A 25,582-nucleotide genomic window follows, 5' to 3' on the forward strand; every position below is an offset into this window, starting at 1 on the left:
ACGTCACCATGTTTTTTAGGAGCTGAATTTGAATCGAAATTGTGATATTTTGTGCTGAGCTCATATCGAGCCGCATGCTGGTGCCTGAAAAAGAACCAAAAGCAGAACTCCAGAGGGTTGAATGAAAACAACATATTCAATCCAAGGTGTACGACATCTTTACACCGTTAAAGGAATCAACTTTTTTTTAAGCTCTATTTGTCTATTTCCCCTTGAAAACAGCACACATCACTGTCCTGATCTGCAGTGATTCAACTAATTTCAACTAGATTTGTTTTCTGAACGTGAATCCCGCTTTAAATAACGGTTGAAAACAATAAAAAAAGTTGAAAAAAAATCAATTGACATCAGGCTTTGAACATTGCAATCTTTGAACACATCACTTCTATAAATATAGATTTTTACGTGGACTTACCTGGGCTCAAAGTAATTTCTATGGGTTTTCTAATTGGAGTGCACGCAGGGTGAAGTTCTTCAGTTGTGTTCCATAATCTGGTCTGGGTTCATTTATAGCAGGATGGATCAGTCCTGGGGGTCTTTGCAGGCATGGGTGTGTGTGTGTGTGGACTACATGCATGTACACCGAAATAAGTTTGTTTTATGATTAAGATTAAGAGGATGTTGCAAAATGTGTTTGGTGCATAGTTCATTATATTTTGCCAGATAAATTATTATAGTATACTTTAAATCAGTGTTTCCAACCTTTTTTGTGTCAGGGCACACATTTTACAATGCAAAAATTCTTTGAAATGACTCAGGAGTGGAGTCACTCCAGAAAAATTGTAACTACATTACTCAACTCAAAAACTGAAGATAATAACTGACAAAATTAAAGTGCTAGGCAAAAACACTCAAGGTGAAAAAACGCTTACCATGCTTTACACCAACAGGACCAAACGAACCAGTAGTCGGACAATTCGAACGACTCTTTACTGAGTGTTAAGAACTTAATCTCAAAAAATTGAACCTCTCATCAATACTAATAGTTCTCACTTTCAGTGTGAAACTTGTACGGGTGAAGACAATGCTGTTATTGCGTCTGGAACTGATGAATTCCATAAATTAGTGCAGCCTTACAATTTTGATCTTGCAACACAGGAACTAGTTTGGCTGCAGCACATCATGTGACATGCATTGGTACTGATGCCGTTTGGCCGAAGTGCTCAGATTGCTGAGGAAAAACAAAGCCCAAAGTGTTATGGTATGGTATGGTAACCCTAACCTTGAGAATGGAAATGGGAAAGGGAGCCTCCTTCTAGGATGGACAGCAGTAGATGCACATAGAGTGGGTACATGGAGTGGGAAAAAAAACCTGAGGAATGAAGTAAAGAACACAGCGAGACTCTCATAGTCAATAGTTATTGTCATATTTCTTATTTTAATAGTGCTCTCTAATAGTTCATAGCAGTCTATGGCTGGCTGTTGGATATGCAATTCAATTGATTAAGAACAGGAACATTTTTCTCTCAGGACTCAACACCACGTACGAGCACTGTGGAAGAACCTCTCGTGTCGTGTCTCGAGCTGTGAGCAAACAACCTTGAATTGCAATTGATTTCTCATTTTATCTTCCATTGTACTAAGGACTGAGATGCAAGTGTTCTTTATTCAGAAGTAAAACAATTACTGATCAAACAAATTAATAATTCGATTTAATAATGACAAATAAGGATTGTTCTATGTTTATCCTGACCTGAATCTAAGTGGGAATAAACAGTGAAAATCACCTTTGATCTGACACCCATACGACAATATATGGTTCATATATTTTGTTCAATTCACCTTGAACCGATACAGACACACAGTCTTTGTGGAGGCCCTTCATTGCCCTCATTGGGCTTGGTTCTGGTTCTGCACAGCAGATGTCCTCTCAGATACTTCCTGAATGTCTGGTCTCGCAGCCCGTACACGATGGGGCTCAGGAACCTGGGGAGGATCTGGATGATGATGTAGCAAATGAACAGCGAGGTTGTGTAATGTTGGGGGAACCAGCGGTACATCGCTTCCTTCAAGATGGGGGCGAGATAGGTGAGCATGCAGAGGAGCAGCTGGAAGCCGTGGAGCAGGATAGTGTTCTGGGCCTTCTTGGAACCGGAGGTTGCCCCCTTGACGACGAACAGGATCCTGAAGTAGGTGTAGGCCAAGGCGAGCCACACCAGCACCAGAAACACCACGTTGTACACCCAGACCTTCGTCGCCAGAGCGGTACTGGGGAAGACGTTGTTCCTGATGCAGAACACACGAGAGCTGAAGAAGTCCAGTGGCTCTGTGGCCAGCGTGACCAAGAGGTCCGGCACCACGGCAGCAGTGCTGATAACCCAGATCAATCCAATCAGGGCGTAGGTCCTGCGGAGGGTGCAGAGCTGAGCATGGCGCAGCGGCAGGCACACGGCCACGCAGCACTCGGCCGCCATGACGACAAGGTTGAGGGGCGTGTTCTGCGTGGTGAGGGCGGCCAGAAGGATTAGGTGGCAGCAGAGACACACATTGATGGAGTAGAAGATGAAGCTGACGATGAAGAGGGTGACGGAGACTGTGAGCTGGATCATGTCGTTGATCACCAGGTGGATGAAGAGGACGTAGCGCGGGTTCACGTAGAAGGTCTGAAAAACGCAAAACAAGGTGCGAGGGATTTCGTGAGGGTGGAGGATGTGGAGGACGACCTCCAGTGTGACATCAATTCATAAGACAGTTCCATAAACAAGGCCTGACAATAACTTTTCGAGTCATACATCAGCTGTTGGCTGACCAAATGGTTGCCGAAATTTAATCATTTTAGAACAAGTAATTTCAATCCATATTTCAATATTCTCTCTCTTTTCATCATGTCTAGCAGAGTAAATCAATGTTTCAGGATAAGCTTCTTTTGCTTGGAATGGAGGCTAGCTACACATAAAGATGTCCCAATGCTGTTATGCTGTCTGTCAGCGCTCAATGAATGAATCTCGTCCAATCAAATTACTCAGAAGATCAAAGCCAACACCACAGCGATCAGGGCTTGAAAGACTGTTTAACACAGTGGGTGGATGAACTGGAGTACGTTGCTTTGTCTGACTGGTTGTTCAGGGCCTTGGTTTAGTCGACAAATCCGTTTTTGCAACTTTTGACTCTCAGGGGAAATGGGCCAATTACAGCCACATCATCTACACTAGGATCTTTAACAAGACATTGATTATGTGATGCGTACACTCACAGTCCTCCAGTGATGGTTTAAGAAATCATTCCTGGCCACTTTAAGATGGTATTCAGTGCAATCAGGATCGAAAGCTTAAATGAGTTTGACAGCCCTGCAATAATCAACCAGCAGATTAGATTCTGAATTTAAGGAACCAGCAATCAATAACTATGTGAAAAACAAGACCTCTATGTCATTTGAATTAGATCATGTGCTGCTGAATATGTGCTGCTGGCATTACATTAGATGAGATCATTGACATTTTTGTCCAAGGTGACCGACACTAACTAGGATGCAGTGGCTCAGGAGGTAGAGCGGGTCATCTAGTGAGCAAGTTAGAGATGTTTTTTGATTTGATAAGTGACTTTGAATAATTGAATCATCACTCTTAGAATTTAGTGTTGGATTCATATCAGTATTCAGTTCCTTCAGATGGACAGAGTGGCAGAAAGGAGTGATTTGATGCCGGACCTGGTGCTTGTTGAAGGTGTGGACCAGTGTGCCGTTGATGTAGTTGATGCAGACGCATAGCGCCGCGACGATCACGTTCTTGGTCCACACCATGGAGAGGTCATTGTACGTCCGGGACGACACGTTGGCAAGGTCAAATGAGAAATTCATGAGGCGGCGGCGGTGGCGTCTCCTGGATTCAAATGTGCTGTCTTGTTATTAAAACAAATTAAATTAATTTATTCATACGACTGTTTTGATGTTACATTTGTCATCATCATGTTGAGGTCACGGGGGCATTCATCATAATGAATGTTATTGTGCAAAATCTGCCCCTCATCAAATGCAAGACAGACATTATATGTGTAAGGTACTAAAAACATGCCAGCAAATAATAAAAACATGCTCATTATGACCCGTTTGATGAATAATTACTGCATATTGTGGACTTTGTAATGAAAAAAGAGTGGTGGAATATCAAGGGAAACCTGTCCTATGTGGAGAAAAAAAATAAAATATCTGGTCAATTTGTAATGATAGTCAGTAACATGAGGATCATTTGAAATAATTACTTATTTAGGATGTTAAAGAAGCATATGTCACAATTTTGAGGTGACTTTTATAGCACCGTCCAATTCTGGCCGAAACAGTATTCATTGGTTAAACGTTGAAAAATATTACAAGGGTTAAAAAACAGTTGAAAGAGCAGAGACCAGGATTGTTTTGACAAAATAATAAATTATATTAAATTAAATTTATAATTAATAAAACACTCCTATCTGAGTTTGTGCTGAAAAAGATGGTTCTATGCATCATGGGTGCAACTGTTAGGAAGGAAATTGATCCAGTTGTGGTTTTCAGCAGAAAATGGGAGGTCGACATGTCACGTCACCATGTTTTTTTGGAGCTGAATTTGAATCGAAATTATGATATTTTGTGCTGAGTTCATATCGAGCCGCATGCTGATGCCTGAAAAAGAACCAAAAGCAGAACTCCAGAGGGTTGAATGAAAACAGCATATTCAATCCAAGGTGTACGACATCTTTACACCGTTAAAGGAATCAACATTTTTTTAAGCTCTATTTGTCTATTTCCCCTTGAAAACAGCACAAATCACTGTCCTGATCTGCAGTGATTCAACTCATTTCAACTAGATTTGATTTCTGAACGTGAATCCCGCTTTAAATACTGGTTGAAAACAATAAAAAAAAAGTCAAATTTTTTTTTTTGCATTTTTAATTAAATAAAAAAAAAAAAAAATCAATTGACATAAGGCTTTGAACATTGCAATCTTTGAACACATCGCCTCTATAAATATAGATTTTAGCGTGGACTTACCTGGACTCAAAGTAATTTCTATGGGTTTTCTAATTGGAGTGCACACAGTGGGAGGTTATTCAGTTCTGTTTCCATGATCTGGTCTGGGTTCATATATAGCAGGATGGATTAGTCCTGGGGGTCTTTGCAGGCAAGGGGGTGTGTGTGTGTGTGTGTGTGTGTGTGTGTCTGTGTGTGCGTGTGTGCGTGCGTGCGTGCGTGCGTGTGTGTGTGTGTGTGGACTACATGCGTGTACACCGAAATAAGTTTGTTTTATGATTAAGATTAAGAGCATATTACAAAATGTGCTTGGTGCATAGTTCATTATATTTTGCCAGATAAATTATTATAGTATACTTTAAATCAGTGTTTCCAACCTTTTTTATGTCAGGGCACACATTTTACAATGCAAAAATTCTTTGAAATGACTCAGGAGTGGATTCACTCCAGAAAAATTGTGACTTCATTACTCAACTCAAAAACTGAAGATAATAACTGACAAAATTAAAGTGCGAGGCATAAAAACTCAAGGTGAAAAAACGCTTACCATGCGTTACACAAACAGGACCAAACGAACCAGGAGTCGGACAATTCAAACGACTCTTTACTGAGTGTTAAGAACTTAATCTCAAAAAATTGAACTTCTCATCACAACTAATAGTTCTCACTTTGAGTGTGAAACTTGTACGGGTGAAGACAATGCTGTTATTGCGTCTGGAACTGATGAACTCCATAAATTATCGGAGCCTTTCAGTTTTGATCTTGCAACACAGGAACTAGTTCGGCTGCAGCATGTGACATGCATTGTTGCTGATGCCGTTTGGCCGAGCCTTCAGATTGCTAATAAAAACAAAACCCAAAGTGTTATGGTAGAAACCATGAGAATGAAAATGGGAAAGGGAGCCTACTTCTAGGATGGACAGCAGTAGACGCACAAGGAGTGGGCACATGGAGTGGGAAAAAAAAAATCTGAGGAATGAAGTAACAAACACAGCGAGACTCCGTATGAGGTCATGGAGGTCTCAGGATATCCGCTGATAGAAAATGGTTCTGTCTGGTTCCAACGCACAGGATGTACAGTTCTAGTTATGGAGCCATTATAGTCGTCAAAAAGTACTATCAATAGGACAAGTAATGCATGTTAATAGATATTTAAAAAGAAACATACCAATCTAATTTTAGCAAGAAAGCACCAGAATGACCTTCAGTGCCATGGAGAGCTACATGCAGAGTGTGGGGTTGGTATGAGTCTGTGAAAAATTATCATATTCAGAGCATGAATTTACAGTTATCGTTTTGGTCCCCTCACAATAGATTAAACGGACATATCAGGTCATACTCCCCAACCCGCTCTCTGCGGTCTGCATGAGAAGAGTCTGAATCCAGACTCTTCTCATGGGTGGTGCCCCAGTGGTGGAAGGAGGTAGCCAGCTCGTAAGGCTCTGCAGACACTCATAACCTTCAAGAAACACCTGAAGACCCTGCTCTTTCAGGAACACCTGATCCCGTCTTAGCTATGACTAACTGTTCTTGTTCCAAGTTGTTGTATTTACATGATTCAGTAACAACAGATGAGTACTCATCATATTACACTAATATAGAAAACATTATAATTTTTTTACCAATAACACGACTTTTGTTCTGATTCCTTAAAGCTATCTTGCACTTGTATCTGGTTGAATTTGGAAACAGGCACTTAAATTTGAAGTTGATGTCTGCTTTGTTATTTTTTGCATCTTATGTAAGTCGCTTTGGACAAAAGCATCTGATCAATACTTTTTCATGGACAGTTATTGTGAAATCAGCTGCAATGAGCGTTCAAAACACCTTATTCCATTCAGAGACGCTGTTGTATAGAACTGTGTTTTGCAGCTTGGTCTCATGAAGTCTAAATGTGACAGTTATTCTTCAACAGCTCGGTTATTGATCATTTTTATGTCAACATGATGACAATTAAAGAGGGAATTGTACTCTACCTCCATTTAATCTGTTGGGAATTAATGAGGGAATCCACAGATTTCATCAATGTTTTATGATGTGAAATATGATTATTTTATTTGATTATTTTACATGTATGCATTTATTCAATGATCGTGCACAAAACACGTCTAAGATCTAACACAAAAGCAACAGCCTCCAAACATTTTACCCTCTTCAAATATTCTCTACGCCAACCACTTCTCCTGGGTTCACGTCCCTCGTATCATGCCAATGCTAACACTAGCTAGTGGTGGCACCTGGTGGCGCTAAATGGAAACTACAGTGGAAGACTGGAAGAGAAGAATGTGCACATTGATTTCAAAGTCCAATTCAGCGTTGCATTACACGATTAATATCAAATGTCAAATTTACATTTAATAGTTTAGTCATATGTAGTAGAATGGTTTTGTACATTGATGCAGTGTTAGATATGTTACTGTGGACTACTTTTCTTATCAGAGGTTCTTAAACTAGAGATAGAAGTTATAAAATAATTTCAAGTTCAGTATTCTGTGACAATGTCAAAAAATGCTGCACCTGGGCTTTTCCCATCATGGGCAGGACGTAGAGCAGCAGGCAGATCAGCAGCTGGAAGCCGTGTAGTAGGATGGTGTTGCTCGCCTTCTTTGCGTCGGTGTTCTCCGCTTTGGCCACAAACAGGTTGTTGAAGTACACGTAGACCAGACTGAGCATGATTATGAGCAGGAAGAACATAGCACGATGCGCTTCTTATTCATCACAGGGTCCAAAAACAGGCTGGTCCTATTGCAGAATATTGTGGAGTAGACTCCACTCCACAACTCTATGGCCATAGTGGCCAGCAGAATGGCATCCGGCAGCGCCGGGAGCGTGTCCACCAGTCAGATCAGTGCGATGGCCATGTGTGCTCTCCTTACCATGCAGATCTGGGTGTAGCGCAGCAGTTGGCAGATGGCGACTTGGCACTCGATGGCCATGAAGACCAAGGTGAAGGCCATATTGAGCAGTACCAGGATGGAGTTGCAGAGGAGGATGCTGATGCGATATAAGATGTAGCTGAGGAGGAAGGTGAGGCTGCTGAGGATCAGCAGGATGCTGTCATTTATCACCATGAGTATGAAGAGGAAGTAGCAGGGATTCAGGTTGAAGATCTGGGAAATCCAGGAAGGAGAATGAAGGTCTGATTAGCCTAATATTTAGAATATTTCTGAAAAAGCTGCTGTACTACTGTGTTAAACTCCAGCAAAGTCCGTTCATAATGGCAAGGAATCCTTTATTGTCCAACATCGAGTCAAAGGAAGAATTTCTGCAGATTGTACATGATGCTACGGTTATCTGTTGATCTTTCTGCTAGAGTTTTAAACTGAATCCTGCTCATACCTGTAGCAAAATAATCAGTGTGATGCTTTTTTAATTGATTCTATAACACTACATAGCAATAAGTATGTGGTCAGCTCTTCTGATTCATGGGTTTGGCTACTTCCCCAGTTAGTTCTGCTGAAGTATTTTGACATACAGTACCACGGCATTCATATTAAGTGATAGCTTTTCTTAGGAAGGGTTCCCAAAGACAGTCTGTGGATAGGTTGCAATGGTAACTTTACACATCAGGTCCTTGGTCAGGTAGGTCCTGAAGGTCTTGTCTCGCAGGCCGTAGATGATGGGGCTGATGAATCGCGGAAGAACCTGGATGATGATGTAGCAAGCAAAGAGTGAGTCGGTGTAGTTTTCAGGGAACAGGAACACCAGAAACTGATTTAGCAGCGGAGCCACGTACGTGGACATGCACAGCAGCACCTGTATGCCGTGCAGCAGGACAGTGTTCATGGCCTTCTTGGCGTTCTTGGCATCGGTGTTGGCCGCCCGGGCAGCAATCATGATGCGGAAGTAGGCATACAAGAGGGTGAGCCAAACCACAACCAAGAAGACCACGTAGGAGACTTTCCTCTTCATGATGAGGTCCGGACTCCGGAACATTGTCTCCCGCATGCAGAAGATCCGCGAGTGGAAGAAGTCCAGCGGCTCGATGGCCAGAGAGATGAAGAGGTCAGGCATCACGGACACTGCACTGGTGGCCCAGATCAGCCCCATCAGCAGGTAGGTGTGGCGCACGGTGCAGATCTGGGCGTGGCGCAGCGGGAGGCACACGGCCACGAAGCACTCGGCCACCATGCAGGCCAGGTTGAGCGGGGTGTTCTCGGTGGTGAAGAGCGCCAGCAGGACGAAGAAGCAACAGAGGGACACGTTGATGCTGTGCAGGGTGTAGCTGAGGAGGAAGAGGGCGATGGTGAGCGTCAGCTGGATTGTGTCGTTGACCACCAGGTGGATGAAGAGGATGTAGCGGGGGTTGGTGTTGAAGATCTGAAGGAAATGACGGGGTGGAAAAGGGTGGAGGGGTGGAGAGATGAATGGAGGATGAATGCAAGGCCGGATAGGAGAGACAACTGCAGACATGGATGAGCTGAATGAATGAGCATGAATATTAGCTAATCACATGATCTGTGACTTGGGCTCTAACATGGCGCATAGAGAAAACAACAGCACCATTTGGAGAAGTTCCTCACAGAAAATCGAAAATCAACTTCGGAAACTGTTGAATGTTGAGATAGCAGATAAGATGAGGACAGTGTGACGGAGAAAGAATGTTACACAGTTATTTTTTTAATGTTATCCTTACTGAGTTTGAAGTGTTATGTTCTTGAACATAAATTGCGCAATTTCATTTGTGGAACCGTGGGTTTGGCTCAGTCCCAGAGTGCCCTTCTCTCTGTGAAGCTCCAACGTACATGGCGTGTGATGTTCTTTGGAAAAAAACAAAACACGGCATGACCTCTTGAAGCATAACGTTAGTGTTGTCATATCCTATAATACAGTAAGCGCACCTAGATAGACTAAATATTCCAGCACTGAATTTATAAAATATTAAATTTAGCTGCCTAGCTTCTCTACACCAATCTGCCACAAAGTGAAGTGAATAACATTGATCATCTGGTTCCAATGGCACCTGTCAAGGGGTGGGATATATTAGGCAGCAAGTGATGAAGTTGAAGTTGATGTGTTGGAAGCAAGAAAAATGGGCAAGCATAGGGATCTGAGCCACTTTGACAAAGACCAAATTGTGATGGCTAGATGACCAGGTCAGAGCATTTCCAAAATGTCATGTCTTGTGGGGAGTTCCCGGTATGCAGTGGTTAGTACCTACCACAAGTTGTCCAAGGAAGGACAACGAGTGAACTGGCGAGGGTCATGGGCGCCCATGGACTCATTGACATGCGTGAGGATTGAAGTCTAGTCCATCTTGTCCGATCCCACAGAAGTGCTTCTGTAGCACAAATTGGTGAAAAAGTGAAAGCTGGCTCCAATAGAAAGGTGTCAGAACACACAGTGCATCGCAGCTTGCTGCCTATGGGACTGGTCAGTGTCCATGCTGACCCCTGTCCACCACTGAAAGTGCCTACAATGGGTACCTTCCCCTCCCTCTCCTTACCTGCCTCATTAGCCCAACTCCATTCACCTGCGCACACGTCTGTTTCCGATCAGCAATCAAGCCACTATATAAGCCTCTCTCACCAATCACCCATTGCCAGATTGTTTTTCGATGCTTGCACCAGACTCTCCAGCGTTCTCCGGATTGATTCCTCGCTACCGACTCTGCCTCGCCCTGACCACGTATCCTGCCTGCCCCCTGCCTGTCTTCTGTCTGCCCTTCCCGTTATCGAACCTGCCTGTCCCCGACGACATATCCTGCCTGCCCCCTGTCTGTCTTCCGTCCGCTCTACAAATAAAAGACATTACCAAATATCCCTGCCTGTCTTTGTGCTGCAATTGGGTCCTAACCACACCCCTTACATGGAGCATGGAGCAACGGAAGAAGGTGGCTTAATCTGATGAATCATGTTTTCTTCGATCCGATGGAGCATCTGTGGAATGTGCTGGAACAACAAGCCTACTCGATGGGGGCCCCACCTCCCAACTTCCAGGACTTGAAGGATCTGCTGTTCACGTCTTGGTGCCAGATATCACAGGACACCTTCACAGGTCTTGTGGAGTCCATGCCTCCACGGGTCAGAGCTGTTTTGCCGGCACGAGGGGGAGCTACACAACATTAATGGTTATTAGTGGTTGTTATAATGTTGTGGCTCATTGTGGTTACATCCTAACAATAGTTGAGGTATTTGGGGTTCTTCAGGGTGCAGATGAGGGAAATACAAGCTGTAAATATAACACATCACAGATTATAAATTAAAGTGATAGTTGGAAAAATCTTCTTTAAAGGTCAAGCTGACAGAATGTCACAACAAACACATGTCTCAAAATTCCTGAATTATAAAATAATAAACATGACTGTTTTTTTAAAGCTTAACCAAAAACCTTGGTTTGGCATTTTCGTTTTTAAAATCAAGTGTTTTTAAAAGAGAGAGGTTAAGGCCTTCTTCCCTCTCCACGGGCATTGATGTAGTGAATCACCAGCTTCACGTTTGCCAAGGAGACGTTCATCGCTGGGAGGTGGATGTCACGCTGAAGCATAAAACATAAAACAATGGATTTGGTCTACGACCAGAAGGAGGAAGTATTCCAGGGAACATGGACCATGGAGCAATGGAATAAGGTAGCCTTGTCTGATGAATCACATTTTCTTCTACATGTTGTGGTTGGCCGTGGTTAGGGTCCAATCCAATAGAGCATCTGTGGGATGCGCTGGAACATCAAACCCGATCCAGGGGGGCCCCACCTCGCAACTTCAAGGATCTGCTGCGAATGTCTTGGTGCCAGATACCACAGGACACCTTCAGAGGTCTTGTGGAGTCCATGCCTCCACGGGTCAGAGCTGTTTTGGAGGCACGAGTGGGAGCTACACAATAATAGTGGTTATTAGTGGTGGTTTTAATGTTGTTGCTGATCGGGTTATATCGGAACAATGGTTGAGGTATTTGGGGTTCTTCGGGGTGCAAATGAGAGAAATACAAGCTGTCAATCTCCAATCTCCTGAATTATAAAATAATAAACATGAATGTTTGTTAACGCTTTACCAAAAACCTTGTTTGGGCTTTTTTCATATTCAAAATCAAGTGTATTTAAGAGGGAGAAGTTAAGGCCTTCTTTCCTCTCCACGGGCATGAAGGTGCCGGGGGGGAAGCCCAACCTGGTGCTTGCGGAAGGTTTGGATGAGGTTTGCATTGATGTAGTTGATGGAAATGCCCAAGGCAACGACGATCACATTCTTAGTCATAGCTTTGGCGAAGGAGTCTCGGTACTGAATCACCAGCGTCACGTTGGCCGAGGAGACATTCATCGCTGGGAGGTGGTTGTCACGCTGAAGCATAAAACACAAAACAATGGATTTGGTCTACAAGCAGAACGAGGAAGTTATCCAGGGAACGTGAGATATCCCATCCTCCATCCAGTCGGATGGATGGATGGAGGAAAAAGAAAGTCCACAAGTTTGTTCTTATCTCACTATTTAACAGTTTTAGACATTAATAAATACTGAGGCATGTATCAAACAGGAATGTTGTTCTTCTCTTTCCCTCAAATTTACAATGAAATTAAAGTGATATCAATTGTACACGAAGAGGAGAAAAATTAATCTCCAAATCATTCATCAGTTTTCAATGTAACAACTTCAAAACCAGCATGGAAGGCACTGATATATGAAACCCAAAAAATCAAAATAATCCAAAAGATATTTTTTTTATTTTTCAGCTTGCAGTTTAAAGTTAAACAGCTTTTTTTCATTGCTTCTTCATGTTTCCATTTTGCGAATATTGGGTGAAGAGTTTGCCATCCACCCTTGCAAATCAGCAGATGGCAGATCTAGAAGGGCAATATCCCATTTGAAAATCTGAACGGATTTAAGAACAAGACTTCCCTGCATCCAACATCTTTAATATGCTCATCTACTTCTACTTCTACTGATGAGGGCAGTTAGCATGTTAAATGCATCATGCCTGGTAATTAAGCCAACCAAAGACACATAAAAATCAAGAAACACAAACAATGGAATTGTTGCTCTGATTCGACATGACGGTTTTAACAAAATGAGGATCAATACATTTCAAGCCTCTGTCATTGTCCCTGTATAACAGCACTGCATTCAGATGAGCTGGAATGATGCTTTGTGGTGTGTGTAAGCAGGACAAGTATAGAGAAGGTTCATACCTTTACCTTACCTTGGATAATACAATGACATGAAGGATAGCATGAGCCAGCAATGATCTGCAGCATCCACTAGAGACTTTTATATGCGGTGGCTGGTGTGACGCCCACACAGGGGCAAGTGGCGTCAGAGTCCAATTCAGAAGTGAAGCCTGCAGAGGTCTGATGTCCTCCTGTGGCTGGTTTCAGAACAGTTATAAACACACCTCACTCTCAAGTAAGTCAATGGAGATCAGAACAAACTTTGGTATTAAACGAAACGCAGGGTCCACCTTTCGGACCGGGGCCTACTGCACCCCTGCGTTGATCTAGTTGTGCTTCGCCTTTCTCTCCCAGTGCCAGAAATCAAACTTAGTACATACACCACACAGGGTTTGCAGGATGGGTGGGGTGGGAACTTTGTTGGTAGGGATGTGGCAGGCGGTTGCCATCTTGCATGTCATGCTCTTGCCCTGACGTGCCTCATGTCTGTCCTGCAACTTTAATACCACTCAGATTAGTTTCGAACACATACACACCCACACATATCTGACTCCAAGCAACACACCAACAGACCAGGGTCTGCCGGGCAGGAAGGATGCAAGTGATTTGAGTTGGATATGCTTGGTGGACACCACCATGCGCCGCAATTTTAACTGCATACACAAACAGCCAACATTGAGTGCTGGGGTTTCCGGGGTGGCTAGCGGGTTGGTATGGAGGTGTGGTTTGCCAGGGGGCTTGAGGTCTTGAAGCATAAAGTTAGTGTTGTCATATCCTACAATAGAGTAAGTTTACCTAGATAGACTAAATATCCCAGCACTGGATTTATTAAAAAAAGAAAAAATCTAGCTGTATAGCTTCTCTACACCAATTAGCCACAACATTAAAACCACTGACAGGTGAAATGAATAACATCGATCATCGGGCTCCAATGGCACTTGTTAATCGGTGGGATATATTAGGCAGTGAACAGTCAGTTCTTAAGGTTGATGTGTTGGAAGCAGGCAGGGAAAATGGGGAAGCGTAAGGATTTGAGAGACTTTGTCAAGGGCCAAATTGTGATGACTAGACGACTAGGTCAGAGTATCTCCAAAACGACAGGTCTTGTGGGGTGTTCCCAGTATGCAGTGGTTAGTACCTACCAAAATTGGTCGAAGGAAAGACAACCAGTGAACCAATGACCGGATCATGGGCGTTCAAGGCTCATTGATGCACATGGGCAGCAAAGTCTAACCCATCTGGTCGGATCCCACAGAAGAGCTTCTGTAGCACAAATTGGTTAAAAAGTTAATGCTGCTATGATAGAAAGGTGTCAGAACACACAGTGCATGGCAGCTTGCTGCCTATGGGGCTGCGTAGCTGCAGACCATGCCCATGCTGACCTCTGTCCACCACTGAAAGTGCCTACACAATGGGCAAGTGAGCATAAGAGCTAGAGCATGGAGCAATGGAAGAAGGCGGCTTGGTCTGATGGATCATGTTTTCTTCTACATCATGTGGATGGGTGGGGTTAGGGTCCGATCTGATGGCCCGTCTGTGGAATGTACTGGAACAACAAGCCCACTCGATGGGGGCCCCACCTCCCAACTTCCAGGACTTGAAGGATTTGCTGCTCACGTCTCGGTGCCGGATATCACAGGACACCTTCACAGGTCTTGTGGAGTCCATGCCTCCACGGGAGGCATGGACTCCACACGGCACAAGGGGGAGCTACACAATATTAATGGTTATTAGTTGTGGTTTAATGTTGTGGCTCATCGGGTTATATCCTAACAATAGTTGAGGTATTTAGGGTTCTTCGGGGTGCAGATGAGGGAAATAAAAGCTGTAAATATAAAACAACACAGATTATTATTACTTCTGTAAAGGTCAAGCTTACAGAATGTCACAAAAACACATTTGTCTCAAAAAAACTCCTGAATTATTAAAAAAATAAACATGTCTGTTGGTTAAAGCTTAACCAAAAACCTGGGTTTGGCTTTTTTCATATTTAAAATCAAGTGATTTTAAGAGAGAGAGGTTAAGGCCTTCTTCCCTCTCCACGGGCATGAAGGTGCTTGCGGAAGGTTTGGATGAGGTTTGCAGTGATGTAGTTGATGAAAATGCCCAAAGCAACGACGAGCACATCCTTGGTCACAGCTTTTGTGAGGAGTCTTGGTAATGATTCACCAGCTGGTTCTTATCTCACAATTTTACAGTTTTATGTTTATCTGTCTTACCCGTGATGCTTCTCCCCTCTTGATGTAGTAATGATGATTATTTGTTTATAGACCAAAACTTGATAAGATGGTTCTTCAAAGAGGGGGATTCGTGGTGGTTCTGTGGAACAAAAAGCTGTGCTCTGTTAATCCGTCATGTCGTCCACAGGACAGAGTAGTTGCAGCAGTTCTTTAAGATTAAAGAATAAGAATAAATAAAGAGTTGCATTCCAGGTTGAGGAGTTGAACTCCACTTGCAAACTGACTCTGTCCTACTGTAGATGCAATGGCACATATACTCTACTCTGTGTTGTATGCCTCCACTCGGCCACCATGCAGGCCAGGTTGAGCGGGGTGTTCTCGGTGGTGAACAGCGCCAGCAGGACGAAGAAGCAACACAGGGACACGTTGATGCTGTGCAGAATGTAGCTGAGGAGGAAGAGGGCGATGGTGAGAGTGAGCTGGATCATGTCGTTGACCACCAGGTGGATGAAAAGGATGTAGCGGGGGTTGGTGTTGAAGATCTGAAGGGATGACGGGGTGGAAAAGGTTGGAGGGGTGGAGAGATGAATGGAGGATGAATGCAAGGCCGGAGAGGAGAGACAACTGCAGACATGGATGAGCTGAATGAATGAGCATGAATATTAGCTAATCACATGTTCTTTGAATTGGGCTCTCACATGGCGCATAAAGACAACAACAGCACCATTTGGAGAAGTTCCTCACAGAAAATCGGAATCAACTTCTGAAACCGTTGAATGTTAAGATAGGAGATAAGATAAGGACGATAAGATAAGATAAGGATTTTTATATTATCCTTACTGAGTTTGAAGTGTTATGTTCCTGAACTTAAATTGTGCAATTTCATTTGTGGAGCCGTGGGTTTGGCTCCACAAGTGCCATAATGTGCCATAATGCCATAATGCCCTTCTCTCTGTAAAGCTCCAATGACGTAAATGGCGTGTGATGTTCTTTGGAAAAAAAACTAAATATAGCATGATGTCTTTAAGCATAAAGTTAGTGTTGTCATATCCTATAAAACGGTAAGCACAGTACCTAGATAGACTAAATATTCCAGCACTGAATTGATAAAATATTCAATCTAGCTGTCTAGCTTCTCTACACCAATCAGCCACAACATTAAAACCACTGACAGGTGAAGGGAATAACATTGATCACCTGGTTCCAATGGCACCTGTCAAGGGGTGTGAAATATTAGGCAGCAAGTAACAGACAGTGTTTGAAGTTGATGTGTTGGAAGCAGGAAAAATGGACAAGTGTAAGGATCTGAGCCACTTTGACAAGGACCACATTGTGATGCTAGACGACTGTGTCAGAGCATCTCCAACACAACAGATATTGTGGGGTGTTCCAGGAATGCAGAATTATAAAATATTTAACACGGATGTTTGTTGAAGCTTCACTAAAAACCTTGGTTTGGCATTTTTCATATTTAAAATCAAGTGTATTTAAGAGGGAGAGGTTAAGGCCTTCTTCCCTCTTCACGGACATGAAGGTGCTGAGGTGAAGCCTAACCTGGTGCTTGCGGAAGATTTGGATGAGGTTTGCATTGATGTAGTTGATGGAAATGCCCAAAGCAACAACGATCACATTCTTGGTCACAGCTTTGGCGAAGGAGTCTCGGTACTGAATCACCAGGTAGATGGATGTCACGCTGAAGCATAAAACACAAAACAATGGATTTGGTCTACAAGCAGAACAAAGAAGTTTTACAGGGAACATGAGAAATCCCAGTCGGATGGATGGAGGAAAAAGAAAGTCCACAAGTTGGTTCTTATCTCACAATTTTACAGTTTTAGACGTTGATAAATAATGACGCATGTATGAAATGGAATGTTGTTCTTCTTTTTCCCACAAATTTATGATTCAATTAAAATAATATCAATTGTACACAGAGTGAAGAAAAAATAATCTCTAAATCAATCACCAGTTTTCAATGTAACAACTTCAAAACCAGCATGGAAGGCACTGATATATAAATGCTAAAAATCTAAATAATCCAAAATATATTTTAATACTTTTCAGCTTGCAGTTGAAAGTGAAACAGCTTCTTTAATTGATTTTTCATGTTTCCATTTAGCGAATATTAGGTGAAGTGTTTGCTATCCACCCTCACAAATCATGTAGTAGATAAACTTTACCCTAACACTTTAACAAAATAAGAGAGATCAAGGTAGCCAAAATTTGAAAGATAAAGACTTTTATTATCACTTGTGAACTAGTAACACAAAAGCCTGAGTTGGATTGCAAAGAACTCCGGAGCCTCTCCTCCGGCTGGCTCAAAAGGTCCATTCTACACATCTATCATCCATATGTCACCATACCATAGTATAGTTTATATGGAAATCTGCCCACTGTAGCCCTGTACTCCTCCTGGCCCAGAGCCTGTGTTACAACATGTGGAACATGTTAACTCTACGCATTCCACAGAGCCACTGTACTCATTCACCCTTTAATATCTATTGGTGGCATATTGTACCAGCACTGGGGGAGAGTGGTATCTTCTTTACTCAATATTTCCCCACACTTATTTGATTCATATACCGTATAGGCAAGATAATACTTATATATTACCGTCAAATGTCATTGTAAATTTCTCCCATATATCCCCCCTTTGGGGCTTACTAAGTCCTTAAGTCCCAAGTGTGAATTGATGTAAACATATATTTACATCAATTAACATATATGGCTACTTGCCAGACAGCTACGTAGATAAATCATTAGTAGGTAGAGCTGGTCGTCTAGTAATCTAAAGGTTTGTTGGTTCGATCCCAGGCTCTTCCTGCTAGCATGCTGTAGTGTCCTTGAGCAAGACACTTAGACCCCTAATTGCTCCTGATGGCTGCGTCCGTCAGTGTTTGAATAATTGTAAGTCACTTTGGATAAAAGCGTCTGCTAAATGCAATGCAATGCAATTTAATCCGAATTCACAACCTGTAAGTTTATCAGGGCTCACAACTTGTTCCAGGAAAAAAGATTTTCAAATGTGTTATACCTTTAAGTGTTTCAATCCCATCAATCAATTAGCTTTTATTACAAAATATATGATTAGAAAAACACATCATAATATAAAAGTAAAAAACCTTTGGCATAATATTAAAAATATGACACATTATATGATTATAGCAAAGAATACATGACACTAGAATAAAAACTTAAAAAAACTTGACCATTCAAATTGTTTCAACATGCATTGATTCATCATGGCCTTTCAAAGCTTAGGCCTTTGTCAGTCCGTATTCCTCATCACCTTCACTCTGGCTTCCATCTCCAACATGTTCCCATACTAACCCTTTTGACTCGACTGTGTCCCTTGACATGATGATAATTTGTTTGCTCAGCCTAGACTCTATCACGGATGTCATTATGGGAATACAGCAGCAAAAAATGAAACCCATTATTACTAGTAGCACCAAGAGTATTATACCTATTTTGGTGAACATCATTCCCCATCGTCCCATTTTTAAATCTAGCCATGCAAACCAATTTTTTCCATAACCTGCATTGTCTTTGATCTCCTGTCTTACATTTATACGTTTATTCATTGCAAGAGTGAACAATCCATCTGGAGAAGTATTATTTGGGATAAAGGTGCAACACATTTCGCCTATGAATGCACACACTCCTCCTTTCTCTGCTAAGAGCCAATCTAAAGCTTGCCTATTTTGCCAAGCCACAGCGCTTGTGGCTTTCAATTGTTCGCCTAAGGCGGATAAAGCGTCATCTGTATAATTAATAAACCTTTGTTGATAATAATAGATGTAATGGATCCATTCTGTGTTTTTGGATATTCCTACGGCTGGTATTATTGTTTCAAATCCTGCTGCTACTTCATTTCGTGCTTTGAACTTTTGGGGTGTACCTCTAGGTCAGGCCTGGCCAACCCGCGGCTCGCGAGCCTCATGCGGCTCTTTGGCTGGTTTCATGCGGCTCTTTCACATGACAAGCGTCAAAAACTCAGAAAAAAAAAAGCGCAGCCATTCATTCCCTATTGTGATTATAAAATCGCTATGATATATCACTCGTTTTCCACCGCGGATCACTTCCTCATTTACTCAAAGCGAACAGCAGCGGGAGTCATGTCCCATTAACGCCTGTTTTATTAGTCCTAATGCCGCGTTTACACCAAAAGCGCCGGGGCGGCGCGCCTCCATACAAAGTCAACGCGGCATTAGGACTAATAAAACACCAAATAAGATTCAAAAAAATTTGGAAGTTTATTTTCAACACTATTGACATGGTTAGTAGTCAACATATAAGATGGATCGGCCGGTGAATTGCGTTGCGTATCGAACATCTCCGATGGAGAACTGTGAAGGCTGGAGGGGTGTGTGTGTGTGTGTGTGTGTGTGTGTGTGTGTGTGTGTGTGTGTGTGTGTGTGTGTGTGTGTGTGTGTGTGTGTGTGTGTGTGTGTGTGTGTGTGTGTCGCGACTCGCGAGCTGCAGGAGGAGGACCGACTGAAAGCTGCTTTAAGGGAAGGGACCATTGAGTTCTGGAGAAGTGTGCCAATGGAAAAATGCCCCAATGTCAAACGGGCTGCGCTTAAGATACTGTCAATGACACCCATGTGAAAGAATTGCTTCGAGTGGCAACAACGGAATTCAAGCCAGATTTGAAGAGCATTGTTCAAGACAAGGAATGCCAGAAGTCCCACTAAGCAACATGCATAGTAAGAGAAAAACGCTATTGTTAATTATTATATTTTTGTTTGTGGACTTGGTTGAACTGAGAGGTATACCGCGGAAACGCAGTACTTTCAGTACTTACAGTACTTACTTTTTTTTTTTCAAAAATGTGGCCAGGACTCCGGAACACCTAGTCCCAGGTATATGTGGATGGCCAAAGCATCAGATCGTGTATGGTAGGCAAGAGCCAAAACTGATTCTTAAAGGTTAGGGTTTAAGGGACACTATTGAATAAATTGACCCAACATGAAAAAAATACATCCTTATCATTAAACCCGAAGTCCAATTCCTCCCTCTATGAATAAATAAACAACAGTACTTTTTGAACTGAGAGTTTGTGTGTGTGAGACAGTGCACACAATGTTATATTTTTGTTTGTGGACTTGGTTGAACTGAGAGTTTGTGTGTGTGAGACAGTGCACACAATGTTAATTGTTGAAAATAACTGGCCTGTGGTCTTAGTACTCCATCCATCCATCCATCTTCAACCGATTATCCTTAGTCGGGTCGCGGGGGCTAGGAGTCAATTTCTGTCATTATCATGTTGGTGTGTGACATTTACAATAAATCTGGCTGAGCAGAGGTCTGTGTGTGTGTGTGTGTGTGTGTGTGTGAGGAAGGGATGGGGTGATGTTCATGTGTGCCAATGTGTATGATGTGGCTCTTTGCAGTAACACAGTAAAAAAGTGGCTCTTAGTCTCTGACTGGTTGGCCACCCCTGTCCTAGACTAAAGTCATGAAGGACTAGTCGACTACATCTGTCTGGTCTTGGTGCTGGTTTTAGTCCAGATAATCTGGGAGGCCCACATCCATTAATCCAAAGGTTTGAATTAAATTTCTCTAGATTTAGCTTCTCTAGATTAGCTTTAACCTTCTTTCTTTCTTTTAATCAAGACTCTGGCAAGTCTGACACTGTTTTAAAACGTGACTGAGAATGACCGCCTCAGTCAGTTTCGATTTAAAGTGTGATTTCCTCTGAGATTAGGTCTAATCTGTGCACGAGAAACCGCCCAAATATGTTCAGTCATACCTTAGTAGTTGCACATTGTGTTTTTTTTGAAAAATTCTCAACTTCTTCAATGATTTATGTATTTATCTTATTTTATCTTATCTTAAAAGCAACCAGGCTTTTGGCTGTTTGTAATAATAATCAGATAATTAGATATTTCAAGTTCTCTGTCGACGCCTGTAGACCTCAATCCTGCCGTTCAACGAGGCTCCGGTTGGAGTTGCTTTGATGAACAAATATGATCAAACAATACAGACATAATATGATTTATATCAATATAATTTCGTTGTTGTACATAATGAGAATTGCTGCCAAATTTTAAGTTTCACCATCTGATGTACATTAGAAAAATATAAAAAATTCAGTCTAATAGACAAATTAAATATTTCACCTTATTTGTGACTATGGTTTAACTTCCAAATTATCGATACAAGTCTCAAATATATTGACAAACTGAGATACTGATAGAAAACAAATTAGATCCCCAGTTAGTTCTGCTGAAAACTTCTAATATACAGTACCAAGGCACAAATATTTAGTGATGACTTTTCTTAATTAGGGTTCCCAAAGACAGTGTGTGGATTGGTTGACATGGAAACTTTACAAATTAGGTCCTTGGCCAGGTAGGTCCTGAAAGTCTTGTCTCGCAGGCCATAGATGATGGTGCTGATGAATCGCGGAAGAACCTGGATGATGATGTAGCAAGCAAAGAGTGTGTCTGTGTAGTTTTCAGGGAACAGGAACACCAGAAACTGCTTCAACAGCGGAGCCACATACGCGGACATGCACAGCAGCAGCTGGATCCCGTGCAGCAGGACCGTGTTCATGGCCCTCTTGGCGTTCTTGGCATCGGTGTTGGCAGCCCGGGCAGCGATCATGATGCGGAAGTAGGCGTACAAGATGGTGAGCCAAACCACAACCAAGAAGACCACGTAGGAGACATCCCTCTTTTTGATGAGGTGGGGATTCCGTAACATCGTGTGTGGCAGGCAGAAGATCCGCGAGTGAAAGAAGGCCAGCGGCTCGATGGCCAGAGAGATGAAGAGGTCAGGCATCACGGACACCGCGCTGGTGGCCCAGATCAGCCCCATCAGCAGGTAGATGCGGCGCACCGTGCAGATCTGGGCGTGGCGCAGCGGGAGGCACACGGCCACGTAGCACTCGGCCACCATGCAGGCCAGATTGAGTGGGGTGTTCTCGGTGGTGAAGAGCGCCAGCAGGATGAAGAAGCAGCACAGGGACACGTTGATGCTGTGCAGGGTGTAGCTGAGGAGGAAGAGGGCGATAGTGAGCGTCAGCTGGATCATGTCGTTGACCACCAGGTGGATGAAAAGGATGTAGCGAGGGTTGGTGTTAAGGATCTGAAGGGAATGACAGGATGGAAAAGGGTGGAGGGGTGGAGAGATGAATGGAGGATGAATGCAAGGCCGGAGAGGAGAGACAACTGCAGACATGGATGAGGCCCAACCCCCCAAACTCCTCAAAAATATAATAAGAAACATAAAAAAATGTAAGATCTGCTGAGCTAAAAATGACATTGTTCACTGACAGGATAAGGGTTAAGATCAGGAATGAGATTAGTGTCACCAACCTTCAAAATAATACAGAATCACATGATCTGTGACTTTGGCTCTAACTTGGCCCATAGAGAAAACAACAGCACCATTTGGAGAAGTTCCTCATAGAAAATTGAAATAAATTTCTGAAACCGTTGAATGTTAAGATAGGAGATAAGATAAGGACAGTGTGACAGAGAAAGAACGTTGCACAGTTATTTTTTTTATGTTATCCTTACTGAGTTTGAAGTGTTATGTTCCTGAACTTAAATTGTGCAATTTTATTTGTGCAGCCGTGGGTTTGGTTCAGTCCCATAGTGCCCTTCTCTCTGTGAAGCTCTAATGACGTACATGGCGTGTGATGTTCTTTGGAAAAAAACAAAACACAGCATGACCTCTTGAAGCATAAAGTTAGTGTTGTCATATCCTATAATAGAGTCAGCGTACCTAGATAGACTAAATAATCCAGCATTGAAATTATAAAAAATTAAATCTAGCTTTAAGCTAGATTTAATATTTATATATAAGCTTCTCTACACCAATCAGCCACAGCATCAAAACCACTGACAGGTGAAGTAAATAACATTGATCATCTGGTTCCAATGGCACCTGTCAAGGGGTGGGATATATGAGACAGCAAGTGAACAATCAGTTCTTGAAGTTGATGTGTTGGAAGCCGGAAAATTGGGCAAACGTAAGCATCTGAGCAACTTTGACGAGGAACAAATTGTAATGGCTGGATGACTCAGTCAGAGCATCTCCAATATGACAGATCTTGTGGGGTGTATGCAGTGTTATGCAGGGGTACCTAACAAAGTGGTCCAAGGAAGGACAACCAGTGTACCGGCAATAGGGTCATGGACGCCCATGGACCCGTGATGCACATGGGGAGCAAAGTCTAGTCCGTCTGGTCCGTTCCCACAAATAAGCTACTGTAGCACAAATGGGTGAAAAAGTTTATGCTGCTATAATAGAAAGGTTTCATAACACACAGTGCATGGCAGCTTGCTGCGTATGGGGCTGTGTAGCTGAAGACCAGTCAGAGTGCCCTGTCCACCGCTGAAAGTGCCTACAATGGACACATCAGAACTGGACCATGGACCAATGGAAGACGGTGGCCTGGTCTGATGAAATCACGTTTTCTTCTACATCATGTGGATGGCCCGGGTAAGCGTCCGAACAAGTGGAGCGTTGATGGGATGTGCTGGAACAACAAGCCCGATCAATGGGGGCCCCACCTCGCAACTTCCAGGACTTGAAGGATCTTCTGCTGAAGTCTTGGTGCCAGATACCACAGGACCCCTTCAGAGGTCTTGTGAGTCCATGCCTCGAACGAATGAGGGGAACAAGGGGGAGCTACACAATATTAGTTGTTATTAATGGTGGTTTGAATGTTATGGCCGATCGGGTTATATCGTAACAAAAGTTGAGATATTTGGGGTTCTTCGGGGTGCAGATGAGAGCTACAATATACAAGCTGTATATGTAACACAACAAAGATTCTAAATAAAATAAATTTTCAAATAAATGTTCTGTAAGGGTCAAGCTCATAGAATGTCACAACAAGCCATTTGCCTCGAAAAATCTCCTGCAGTATAAAATATTTAAGATGAATGTTTGTTAATGCTTTACCAAAGACCTTGATTTGGGTTTTTCTTTTTTTAAATCAAGTGTATTTGAGAGGGAAAGAGTAAGGCCTTCTTCCCTCTCCACGGGCATGAAGGTGCCGGGGGGGAAGCCCAACCTGGTGCTTGCGGAAGGTGTGGATGAGGTTTGCATTGATGTAGTTGATGGAAATGCCCAAAGCAACGACAATCACATTCTTGGTCATAGCTTTGGCAAAGGAGTCCCGGTACTGAATCACCAGCGTCACGTTGGTCGAGGAGACGTTCATCGCTGGGAGGTAGATGACACGCTGAAGCAACAAACACAAAACAATGGATTTGGTCTACGAGGAGAATGAGGAAGTTATCCAGTGAACGTGAGAAATCCCAGTCGGATGGATGGATGAAGGAAAAAGAATGTCCACAAGTTGGTTCTTATCTCACAATTAAACAGTTTTAGACATTGATTAATACTGACGCCTGTATGAAACGGGAATGTTGTTCTCCTGTTTTCCACAAATTACAATTCAATACAATACAATTAAATTAATGTGATATCAATAGTACATGGAGAGAAGAAAAATTAATCTCTAAATCAGTAATCAGTTAGCAATGAAACAACTTCAAAACCATCATGGAAGGCACTGATATATGAATCCTAAAAATCCAAATAACCCAAAAGATATTTTGATATTTTTCAGCTTGCAGTTTAAAGATAAACAGGATCTTTAATTGCCTTTTCCTCTTTTCATTTCGTGAATATTAGGTGAAGAGTCTGCCATCCACCCTTACAAATTAGCAGATGGCTGATCTGGAAGGGAAACGTCCCATTTGAAATGCTGAACTGATTTAAGAACAAATCTTCCCTGCATCCAACCTCTTCAACATTTACTGATGAGGGCAGTTAACATGTTAAATGCATTATGCCTGGAAATAAAGCCCAGCAAAGAAACTAAGAATCAAGAAACACAAACAATGGAATTGTTGCTTAGATTCGACATGCAGTTTAAAGTATGACACAAAATGTGAATCAATCCATTTCAAGCCGCTGTCATTGTCACTGTATTACAGCACTGCTTTCAGATGTGCTGGGATGATGCTTTGTGATGAGTGGAAGCAGGACATGAATAGAGAATGTTCTTACCTTCACCTTACCTTGGATAATACAATGACATAAAGGTCAGCATGAGCCAGCAATGATCTGCAGCATCCACTAGAGACTTTTATATGCGGTGGCTGGTGTGACGCCTACACAGGGGCAAGTGGTGTCAGAGTCCAATTCAGAAGTGAATCTGCAGGCTTCACTCTGATGCCCTGTCTGATGCCCTCTAGTGGCTGGTTTCAGGACAGTTATTGTAAAAAAATAATGTCACAATATATACATACATACTGTATATAAATCTATGTAATTTCATAAACGTATATGCACACACATAATTATGAACACAACTTCATATAACCCCAGTCAC

At 42.5% G+C, this 25,582-nt stretch overlaps 2 protein-coding genes across 2 annotated transcripts; both read right to left on the bottom strand.

The window, feature by feature from the left end:
• Positions 1–1,778: 1,778 nt before the first annotated feature.
• LOC307230654 (uncharacterized protein) lies at positions 1,779–12,194 on the bottom strand (the record flags this gene model as incomplete). The annotated part of the gene is made up of 7 exons (XM_080001092.1): positions 1,779–2,603; positions 3,647–3,818; positions 4,964–4,992; positions 7,460–7,607; positions 7,868–8,052; positions 8,501–9,262; positions 12,045–12,194. 7 exons carry the CDS (start codon positions 12,192–12,194, stop codon positions 1,779–1,781), a joined length of 2,271 nt encoding a protein of 756 aa, XP_079857218.1.
• A 3,315-nt stretch (positions 12,195–15,509) lies between these two features.
• Positions 15,510–24,403, bottom strand: LOC307230655 (odorant receptor 131-2-like; the record flags this gene model as incomplete). The annotated part of the gene is made up of 4 exons (XM_080001093.1): positions 15,510–15,761; positions 16,774–16,912; positions 21,545–22,314; positions 24,254–24,403. The coding sequence occupies 4 exons, from the start codon at positions 24,401–24,403 to the stop codon at positions 15,510–15,512; spliced, it is 1,311 nt and encodes a 436-aa protein (XP_079857219.1).
• Between the last annotated feature and the right edge of the window lie 1,179 nt (positions 24,404–25,582).

Source organism: Zeus faber, assembly GCF_960531495.2.
Source record: "Zeus faber genome assembly, chromosome: 5".
NCBI lineage: Eukaryota > Metazoa > Chordata > Actinopteri > Zeiformes > Zeidae > Zeus > Zeus faber.